Source organism: Nicotiana sylvestris, chromosome 11 (genome assembly GCF_000393655.2).
Source record: "Nicotiana sylvestris chromosome 11, ASM39365v2, whole genome shotgun sequence".
NCBI lineage: Eukaryota > Viridiplantae > Streptophyta > Magnoliopsida > Solanales > Solanaceae > Nicotiana > Nicotiana sylvestris.
This window is the reverse complement of record NC_091067.1, coordinates 87,932,375-87,944,335: the sequence shown is the minus strand read 5'-3', so window position 1 is coordinate 87,944,335 and position 11,961 is coordinate 87,932,375. Positions and strand designations below refer to the sequence as shown.

The window sequence follows — 11,961 nt, the reverse complement described above, 5'->3', positions numbered from 1 at the left end:
GGGCATTTTCTTTTTTACTGAAGGATGAAGCGAAACACTGGCGAAGAATCTTACCAACTAGGTCAATCAGGACATGGGAAGATATGACGAAAAGTTTCTAGACAAGTACTTCTCATATGCAAAAATTGGGAAATTTAAAAGGGAGATCCATAACTTCTACCAGAAGGACACTAGAACACTTTTTGAAGCTTAAAGATTCAAGGAGATAGTGAGAAGGTGCCAACACAATAGAATCGAATTGAGGATGAAAATTTAGAGTTTTTGGGGTAGACTGACACCCTCCTCACGAAGAACTCTGAGTAATACAATTGGAGGTCCATTAATAAATAAAATCCTAGAGGAGATTATCTCTATACTAGATAAATTATCTGAAAATGCTAACCAATGGCCCATTGAGAGTAATGACAGAAGAAAATCAGCTAGGGTTCACCAGGTGGACTCTAACACATCAGTGCAAGCTTAGGCAGACACCATAGCCAAAGAAATAAGGAAGTTGACCTTAGCTAAGGTGCAGAGTGAGCCACAAGCAGCATGTGATTTTTGTGGAATGGGATACCCTACTCATGAGTGTCAAGTTTGAACTGAGAAAGTTAATGTTTTGGAAAACTATAACATTGAAAATTACCAGGGTGGAAACAACTCTAATGCTATGAGTCAAAGATATCCGAGTTTTCCATGGAATTAACCAAGTGGAAATTTGAACTCGTGACAGCAAAATAATCATAGACCCAAGGGTCAAGGTCCTCCAAGTTTGTAGAACCAGCCAAGGCAGCAATACCAGCCACAATAGTCAAATTAGTCTAGTATGGAAGACTTCATGAAGGCCTTCATCAACAAGTCTAAAGAGGGGTTCGCTACCCACAGTTCTGCTATGCGAAATCTAGAAAGACGTGTGGGCCAAATTGCCAACATGTTATCTGAGAGGGCTCTTGACTCTACCCTCTGACACAAAAAATAACCCAAAAGAAATGATCAAGGTTGTGTCTCTAAGAAGTGGCCAAACTTTGACTAACCCAATTGTGAAAACTAGATGTGTGGTGGTGAGCAAACAGACTAATACAATGGAGGAGCAAAATAGTGGAGAATAGAAAGGTGAGAGTAATGAGGTACAAAGGGGTTGAAGAGAGCAGACACATACCAGCACTACCATTCCCTCAAAAGATAAAGCGAAAAAAATAGACAAGTGCTTTGGGAGGTTCTTGGAGATGCTCAAATAAATATATGTGAACATTTCATTCACAGAGTTTCTCACTCAGATGCTTGCTTATGCTAAGTTCTTGAAAGAAGTTTTTCCCAGCAAGATAAAGTTAGAGAAAACAACAATGGTCAAGCTGAATTCCCACTCTAGTGCCATATTGCAAAATAAAATTTCTTAAGTGTAGGGATCCAAGAAGCTTCACCATACCATGCTTGTTGGGGAGTGAGAAATTCGACAAGGCTTTATATGTCTCTTATACTTCTATAAATCTAATGCCTATGTCTGTGTTCAGGAAACTTGAAGGTGAGCTTGGAGTGATTAAATCCATAGCAGTGTCCTTACAACTGGCTGACCAGACCACCATCATACCTAAATGTATCACTAAAGATATTCTAGTAAGGGTGGACAAGTTTGTATTCCATATAGACTTTATTGTGTTGTATATGGAAATGAATAAGGAGGTGCCTCTAATTCTAGGGAGGCCTTTTCTTAGAGCAATTCTTGATATCTATGAGGGGCAGCTCATGCTCAGAGTGGGTAATGAGAAAGTGGTGTTCCAGATGAAGAAAATAATGAAACATCCTAGTGATGAGGCATATTCCTGCTCGTGTTTTAAGCTTGATGGTGTTGGGGAGTTAGTTGAAAATTACAAGTTTGATAAGATTGTAGGGGATGCTCTAGAGAGGTGTATTACTTAGTCTAGCACAGTAGATGATGAAGATCCTGAAATAGAAAAAAAGAGGCCGAAGCTCTTGAGACTAAGAACAAAGTAGTTGATGGGGAGGAACTCAAAAACGAGGCATCTAAGCCTAGTGTGGAACTGAAAGTCCTTCCTACTAACTTAAAATATGTTTTTCTTGAGACTAATAATTTTTTAGTAATTATTTCTGCTTACTTGACATGTGCGTAGGAACAAAAGCTAGTGGAGATGCTGAGGAAGTACAAAAAACCATTGGCTGGACCATAGCTGATATTCAAGGAATTAGTCCAGTTATTTGCATGTACAATATTTTGCTGGAAGAAAATAGCAAGCCAGTGGTGCAACCCCCAACACAAGCTGAAGAAAATCTAGAAGAGGTAGTTCACAAAGAGATTATAAAGTTGTTAGATGCGGAAATGATTTTCCCATCTTTAATAGCCAATGGATCAGCCAAGTGCAAGTTGTACCTAAGAAAAGGGGCATGACAATGGTGAAGAATGAAGACAATGAATCGATCCCAACAAGAGTAGTCACAAGGTGGCGAATGTGCGGTGATTATAAGAGGTTAAATGATACAACAAGGAAAGACCACTTCCCACTTCCTTTATTGATCAGATGCTCGAGAAGGTGGTTGGACATGGTTGTTACTATTTCTTGGATGGGTACTCTGGCAACAATGAAAGGCCTATTGCCCCTAAAGATGTTGAAAATACTACCATCACTTGCCTAGCAGGAATTTTTGCTTATAGGAGGATGCTATTTGGGTTATGTAATGCACCGGCCACTTTTCAGAGGTGCATGATGTCTATATTCTCAGATCTGAACAGGAAGTGCCTAGATGTATCCATTGATGACTTCACTCTCTTTGGTGATGATTTTGATGACTACTTGAAGAACTTAGAGCTTGTGCTAATTGTGCTAATATGTTGCAAAGCCATTCATCGGGTTCTTAATGTCAGTTCATGGTGAAAAAGGGATTTATTCTGGGCCACAAGGTGACTGCATATGGCATTGAAGTCGACAAAGCAGATTTGATGTAATTGCTAGAATTCCACCACCAACTTCTGTGAAGAGCATAAGGAGTTTCTTGGGACATGCTGGGTTTTATAGGAGGTTCATAAAAAAAAAATTCCAGTATTATCAAGCCATTGACTTGTCACGACCCAGATTTCCCACCCTCGGGAGTCGTGATGGCGCCTACTGATGAGAGCTAGGCAAGCCAACCCTTAACTACCTTTTTCATTAACCAATTTACTTCTTTTAACCATTATCAGTAATAGCATGAAAGCAATGGAATTAAATAGATAAGCCGAAGACTTAAATTAAAAAAACTGAACAATAATGCGAAAATCAACATAAGACTCTACCCAAGAACTGGTGTCACATCACTCACGAACTACTAAGAGTACTAAATACAACAGTTTGAAAGAAATATAAACTGTTTGTCTCGAATACATGAGATAACAGAATGAAATAAAGATAGATGAGACGTCGGGACTGCGGATGCCTGCAAGGCTACCTTAGTGTCTCGGTGGACTGAAGGCTGGCTCCCATGCTACTACTACTGTCCAATACCTGGATCTGTGCAAAATAGCACAGAATGTAGTATCAGCACAACCGACCTCATGTGCTGGTAAGTGCCTAGCCTAACCTCTGTAAAGTAGTAACGAGGCTAGGATCAGACTCCAAATAAACCTGTGCAGTTCGTATATATATATAGCGGAAAAGAGATACAGAAATAACCAGCCAATGTGGGAGGGGGTAACATGCTGTGAGGTAGATAATAGTTTCGAATAGAAAGGCATCAAGTAAGAAAAGAATCAACACAACTAGAATATAAACAAGGAAACAGAAATCAACAATTTGCACGGCATCACCCTTCGTGCTTTTACTCTCGTTCTCACCAAAAAATTACACGGCATCACCCTTTGTGCTTTACGCTCTTTCTCACCCAAACAACTATCACAAGGCAAATAGGGTAAGGGAATCTATAACCTCGAAGTGAGTCAAATAACAACAATTAATAAAAGAGATAGCATAACTCGAATATCAACAAAGAATCAGAAATCAACAAATGCACGGCATCTCCCCTCGTGCTTTTACTCTCTTTCCTCACCATATAATCAATAAAATCGGCACAGAATGGTACATTGTGCGGCACGGCATCACCCTTCGTACTTTACACTCTTTCCTCACCATATAATCAATAAATATCAGTACGAAATGGTACATCGTACGACATGGCATAACCCTTCTTGCTTTACACTCTTTCCTCACAATAACAAACAATGCACGGCATCACCCTTCGTGCTTTATCGCTGTTCCTCACCCAAAAAACAATCACAAACAAGGGGAAACAGAGTAAACAAATAATAATAGAAATCCCGGCAAGGGAACAATATCAATAAATCTTAACATCCTGGCAAAGGGAGATAATCAACAAAGCAAGAAACATCTCGGCAATGGAACAATTCAATAACTCTTTCTCTTTCTTTCACTTCTTACTTTATAACTCACTTTACCACTTGAGTCAATGCTCCAAAGGGTTCAATGATCTCATAGACTTTTACAATTCGTATCATAACTTAAGCTAATGCTCCTCGAAGTTCAAAGATCACATTTTCTTTCACATCCTTTTTACAACATATAGAAATCATCATCTAGACATAAAAGATACAACAAAAATCAGAATTTCCGCAATTTAAAGACTCACGGTCATGCTAGACACCAATGTATAGATACTCGTCACTATGCCTATACGTCGTAATCGACAATTAGCACGTAGCAAATAAGACTCAACTCCTAATCCCTCAAGCTAAGGTTAGACCAAACACTTACCTCAAACTTCCAAGGCCAAATCAATCCTCAATTACCGTTTTTCCTCTTGAATTTGGCTCCAAATCGATTGTATCTATACAATAATGACTTCAATACATCAATAAATGCTAAACAATGCGAACCCAAAGCCTAAGTATAGCTTTCCAAGCATTTTTCCCAAAATCCCAAAAATCGACCCCGGGCCCGCTTGGTCAAAACACGAGGTTTGGACCAAAATCATTTCACCCATTCTCCCACGAGCCCGAATATATAATTTGTTTTCAAATTCGACCCCAAAACAAGGTCTAAATCAAGAAAAATCAAAAAACCCTAACTCTACCCAATTCTCTAATTTCTACCCTTAATTACATGTTTTAGGCCTAGAATTTCAATAGATGTTGATGAAAAATGAAGGAAATGAGTTAAAGATTACTAACCCACGAGTTAATGGTGAAAAGATGCTTCAAAAGTCGCCTAGAACCTTAGAGAAGAAGAAGTTTGTGAAGTCTTGTGAAAATCCCGAAATGGTTCTGTTTTGGAGTTTTAAAATTAACTAGGCGAATTAAACCTACGCGTTCGCGATGGGACCCTCAGTTCGGGATGGGTCAGGCTGCTTGGCCTTCACGTTCGTGTATAGTGGCTCGCGTTCACGGAGATTAGTTCTCCAGGAGCCTCGCGTTCGCATGATCACAAACGCGTTCGCGTAGAACAAATGGTGACCCCTTCCCCATGTACCCTACGCGTTCGCGAGTAATGGGCCGCGTTCGCGAAGGGTCTCCCCCCCCCCCTGAGCTTCGCGTTCGCGTCCCTATTCTCGCATTCGCGATGAAGATGACATGGCACCTGGGATTTTGCCTTACGCGTTTGTGAGTGACGCAAACGCGAAGGGTAAAATCCCTGGGCACTAACAGCAGAAAACCTGCAACATTTCTTAAGCCAAAAACCATTCTGAATCACTCCCGAGCCCTCGGGGCTCCTAACCAAACACATGCACTAACTTAACAACATCATACGAACTTATCCATGTGATCAAATTGCCGAACTAACCTCAAAATAATGAATCAAACCTAAAAAATCAAGAGTTTTTCCAAAAACTTCATCAAGTTCAAATTTAAGATTTCAAGTCCAAAACACGTCAAACGACGTTCGATTTTAACTAAACTTTACAAAAACATCTTAAATCATATATAAGACATGTACCGGGTGCCGGAATCAAAATACGGGCCCGATACCAACACGTTCTAATCAAATTTCATTTCCATTTTCCTTAACAATTTCAGAAAAACAATTTTACTTAAAAATTCATTTCTCGGGCTTGGGACCTCGGAATTCGATTCCGGACATATGCCTGAGTCCCGTATTTTCCTACGGACCCTCCAGGACCGTCAAATCACGAGTCCGGGTCCGTTTATCCAAAATGTTGACCGAAGTCAAATTTATTCATTTTAACATCAAAACTTAGCATTTTTCACAGAATTTCATATTTAAGCTTTTCGGCTACGCGCTCGAACTGTGCACGCAAATCGAGGCGACTCTAAATGAGGTTTCAAGGCCTCGGAAGCACAAAATGAATAAGGAAACAGGTGATGACCCCTTTGGGTCGTCACATTCTCTACCTTTAAAACAACTGTTCGTCCTCGAACAGACAGAAGAAGGAAGTACCTGAGTCAGGGAACAGATGAGGATAACGGCTCCGCATATTGGACTCAGACTCCCAGGTCGATGCCTCAGGAGGCTGGCCTCTCCACTGAACACGAACAGAAGGGAAACTCTTGGATCTCAACTGACGAACCTGCCGGTCTAGAATAGTTAACGGATCCTCCTCCTAAGACAAGTCTTTGTCCAATTGGACAGTGCTGAAATCTAACACGTGGGATGGATCGCCGTGATACCTCCGAAGCATGGACACATGAAAAACTGGATGCACGGATGATAAGCTCTGCGGCAATGCAAGTCTATAATCCACCTCCCCCACTCGGTCAAGAATCTCAAACGGACCAATGAACCTATGGCTAAGCTTGCCCTTCTTCCCAAATATCATCACACCCTTCATAAGCGACACTCGGAGCAATACCCGCTCACTAACCATAAAAGCCACATCTCAAACCTTATGACCTGCATAGCTCTTTTACCTGGACTGAGTTGTACGAAGCCTATCCTGAATGATCCTGACCTTGTCCAAGGCCTCCTGAACCAGATCCGTACCCAACAACCGAGCCTCTCCCGGCTCAAACCATCCAACCAGAGATCGACACCGCCTACCATATAAAGCTTCATAAGGAGCCATCTGAATACTCAACTGGTAGTTGTTGTTGTAGGCAAACTCTGCTAAAGGCAAAAACTAATCCCACAAACCTCCAAAGTCAATAACACAAGCTCGGAGCATATCTTCCAATATCTGAATAGTCCGCTCGGATTGCCCGTCCGTCTAAGGATGAAATGTTGTACTCAACTCAACCTGGGTGCCTAACTTTTGCTGAACTGCTCTCCAGAAACGTGAGGTAAATTGCGTACCTCGGTCCGAAATGATAGATACCGGCACACCATGAAGGCGAACAATCTCCCGGATATAGATCTCAGCTAACCTCTTGGATAAATAGGAGATCGCCACAGGAATGAAATGCACTGACTTGGTCAGCCTATCAACAATGACCCAAACTGCGTCGAACTTCTTCCAAGTCAACGGAAGTCCAGTAACAAAGTCCATAGTGATCCGCTCCCACTTCCACTCGGGAATCTCAATCCTCTGAAATAAACCACCAGGCCTCTGATGCTCACACTTAACTTGCTGACAATTCAAACACCGAGCCACATATGCAACAATATCCTTCTTCATTCTACGCCACCAATAATGCTGCCGCAAATCCTGATACATCTTCGCGATGCCCGGATGAATAGAGTACCGGGAACTATGGGCCTCCTCTAAAATCAATTCTCGAAGCCTAACCACATTAGGCACACAAACTCGACCCTGCAATCTCAAAACTCCATCAGCATTGGCACCTCCATGCTGCACCATGTCTCTAAGGACACACAAATGGGGATCATCAAACTGCTGATCACGGATGCGCTCCAATAATGAAGAACGAGCGACCGTGAAAGCTAATACTCGACTAGGCTCAGAAATATCCAACCTCACAAATCGATTGGCTAAAGCCTGAACATCCAAATCAAGCGGCCTCTCACCGACCGGAATATAAGCAAGACTGCCCATACTGGCTGACTTTCTATTCAAAGCATCGGCCACCACATTGGCCTTTCCCAGGTGATATAAGATAGTGATGTCGTAATCCTTTAACAGCTCCAACCACCTCCTCTGCCTCAAATTCAACTCCTTTTGCCTGAACAAATACTGAAGACTTTTGTGGTCAGTGAACACCTCACATGCTATGCCATACAAATAGTGCCTCCAAATCTTCAATGCGTGAACAATGGCTGCCAACTCCAAATCATGCACTGGATAGTTCTTCACATGAATCTTCAACTATCTCGAAGCATAGGTAATGACCTTGCCATCCTGCATCAACACTGCACCAAGCCCAATACGGGAAGCATCACAGTAGACTATGTAAGGCCCTAAACCTGTGGGCAATACTAACACCGGTGCCGTAGTCAGGGCTGTTTTGAGCTTCTGAAAGCTCGACTCACACTCATCCGACCATCTAAACTGGGCACCCTTCTAGATCAACCTGGTCATTGGTGCTGCGATAGATGAGAATCCCTCTACGAACCGATGATAGTAGCCTGCCAATCCCAAGAAACTCCGAATCTCTGTAGTTGATGCTGGTCTAGGCCAGTTCTTGACTGCCTCAATCTTCTTCGGATCAATGTGAATACCCGCTGCTGACACAACATGACCCAAGAATGCAACTGAACTCAACCAGAACTCACACTTTGAGAACTTAGCATATAACTGATTATCCTTCAGAGTCTGAAGAATCACTCTGAGATGTTGCTCGTGCTCCTCCCTGCTATGGGAATATATCATAATATCATCAATGAAAACATTCATGAACGAGTCCAAATAAGGTCTGAACACCCGATTCATCAAATCCATGAAAGCTGTTGGGGCATTTGTCAGCCCGAATGACATGACCAAGAACACGTAATGCCCGTACCGTGTGAGAAAAGCTGTCTTAGGGACATCGGATGCTCTAATCATCAACTGATGGTATCCAGAGCTCAAGTCTATCTTTGAAAATACCTTGGAACCCTGAAGTTGATTAAACAAATCATCAATCCTCGGCAGTGGATACTTATTCTCTATTGTAACCTTGTTCAACTGCCGGTAATCAATGCACATTCTCATCGAACCATCCTTTTTCTTAACAAACAAAACCGGCGCACCCCAAGGCGAAACGCTGGGTCTAATGAAACCCTTCTCAAGCAAGTCTTGCAACTGCTCCTTCAACTCGGGCGGGGCCATGTGATATAGCGGATAGAAATGGGCTGGGTGCCCGGAGCCAGATCAATGCAGAAGTCAATATCCCTGTCGGGTGGCATCCCCGGCAAGTCTGAAGGGAAAACCTCAGGAAACTCATGAATCACGAGCACCGAATCAATAGAGGGAACCTCGGCACTGGAATCACAAACATTAGCCAAATAGGTCAAACACCCCTTCTCGACCATACGCCGAGCCTTCACATACGAAATAATACTTCGGGTAGAATGACCAGGAGTCCCTCTCCACTCTAAACGGGGCAAATCCGGTAAGGCTAAGGTCATAGTCTTGGCATGGCAATCCAAGATAGCGTGGTACGTGGATAACCAGTCCATACCCAATATAACATCGAAGTCGACCTTATCTAAAAGCAACAAATCAACACGAGTCTCAAGACCCCCAATCACCACAATACAAGAACGATGAACTTGATCGACCACAATAGAATCACCCACCAATGTAAACACATAAATAGGTATACTCAATGAATCACTAGGCATAAGCAGGTACGGTGCAAAATAAGATGACACATACAAATACGTAGACCCTAGATCAAATAGCACTGAAGCATCTCTATCACAAACCAGAATAGTACCTGTAATGACTGCATTTGAAGCCTCAACCTCGGGCCTAGCTGGAAGGACGTAACATCGGGGTTGGGCCCCACCACCCTGACTACCTCTCTGGGACGGCCTGCTGTTGGCTGGCCTCCACCGCTGGATGCCTGAGCTCCACCTCTAGGACATCTACCTCCACCTCTAGCACCTCTACCCCCACCTATAATTGGCTAGGCGGGCTGTGGAACACCTGGTGCCTGTACCATAGCACGAGAACCTTGATGCTGAGAGCTACCTAGTGCTCGAGGGCAAAACCTGGCAATATGACCCGGATCACCACAAGTATAACAAACCCTCGGCTACTGAGACTGCTAGCCCTGTCGACCTGAATGACCACCTCGGAAACTTTGAAGCGGTGGTGCTTTGATGGGAGTTGGGGGTGCACTGTAAGGCTGCTGATCAGAATAATGCATCTGAGAACCACGACCACCTAAAGTACCATGTGAGACCTGGAGAGCTGACTGAAAGGGCCTAGGAGGATGGCTTCTACCATATGAATCTCTACCTCCAGACGAGGTACCAATGAATCTGCCTGAATGACGGGGCCTCTTATCCGACCCATGACCACCTCCCTGTGAAAGAACCATCTCAACTCTGCGGGCTACATTGGCCGCCTCCTGAAAAGTGATCTCACTACCGGCCTCCTTGGCCATCTGAAGATGAATCGGCTAAATAAGACCATCAATGAACCTCCTCACCCTCTCTCTCTCGGTGGGAAGTATGACAAGAGCATGGCGAGCTAGATCGATGAACCTGGTCTCATACTGGGTGACCATCATGGAACCCTGCTGAAGGCGCTCAAACTGCCTCCGAAAGGCCTCTTTCTAAGTCATGGGGAGAAACTTCTCTAGAAACAACATTGTAAACTACTCCCAAGTCAAATATGGCGAACCGGATGGTCTAGCTAAGCAATAATCCCTCCACCAAGTCTTGGCGGATCCAAACAAATGAAAGGTATCAAAATTAACTCCATTGGTCTCAACGATCCCCATGTTCCAAAGAACCTCATGATAACTATCCAGATAATCCTGGGGATCCTCAGTAGATGCACCACTGAATGTAGAAGTGAAGAGTTTGGTGAACCTATCCAGCCTCCACAAAGCATCGGCGGACATAGCCGCTCCATCGCCGATCTGAGCTACTACACCCGGCTAAAGTGCCACAGCTGGTTGAACCGCTGGAACCTGAACTCGAGGAGCTACCTGCTCCAGAGTGCGCGTAGCAGGAGTCTGAGCCCCTCCTCCAGCGTGAGAAGTGGTTGGTGTTATAGGAAGAAAACCAGCTCGGGTGACACTCTCCATGAGGCCCACCAATCGGACTAGAGCGCCCTAAAGAACTGGGGTGGCAATGAACCCCTCTGGACCTGAGCTGGGCCCACCGGAACTGTTGGGGCCGGAACCTTCTCCTCAAAATCAACCTGAGGCTCTGCCACTGGTGCTGCTGCTCGGGGCTGAGCTCTGCCCCTACCTTGGCCTCTAGCACGGCCTCGGCCTCGCCCTCTGCCCCTAGTGGAAGCTGCTGCTGCGGGCTCGGCTGCTGACCGGTAGATGAGGAAGCGCGTGTCCTCGCCATCTGCGAAAGAACAGAGTAGAAATCCAATTAGCATTTGAGTAACAAATTCACACGACAAGGAAGAACAAATGTGAAATTTTCGTAACTCTATAGCCTCTGGGGATAAGTACAGATGTCTCTGTACCGATCCCTCAGACTCTATGAGCTTGTCCGTGAGTTGTGAGACCTATGTAACCTAGAGCTGTGATACCAACTTGTCACGACCCGGATTTCCCGCCCTCGGGAGTCGTGATAGCGCCTACTGATAAGAGCTAGGCAAGCCAACCCTTAACTACCTTTTTCATTAACCAATTTACTTCTTTTAACCATTATCAGTAATAACATGAAAAGAACGGAATTAAATAGATAAGCGGAAGACTTAAATTAAAGAAACTAAACAATAATGCGGAAATCAACATAAGACTCTACCCAAGAACTGGTGTCACATCACTCACAAACTACTAAGAGTACTAAATACAACCATTTGAAAGAAATATAAATTGTTTGTCTCGAATACATGAGATAACAAAATGAAATAAAGATAGAGGAAACGTCGGGCCTGCGGATGCCTGCAAGGCTACCTTAGTGTCTCGGTGGACTGAAGGCTGGCTCCCATGCTACTGCTGTTGTCCAATAC

The 11,961-nt window shown here is 43.8% G+C and overlaps 1 protein-coding gene across 1 annotated transcript; it reads left to right on the top strand.

Annotated features, from left to right (window-relative positions):
• The first annotated feature begins 1,101 nt into the window (after positions 1–1,101).
• On the top strand, positions 1,102–1,896 carry LOC138881295 (uncharacterized). The gene is made up of 2 exons (XM_070161509.1): positions 1,102–1,106; positions 1,491–1,896. Exons 1-2 carry the CDS (start codon positions 1,102–1,104, stop codon positions 1,894–1,896), a joined length of 411 nt encoding a protein of 136 aa, XP_070017610.1.
• The last annotated feature ends 10,065 nt before the right edge of the window (positions 1,897–11,961 follow it).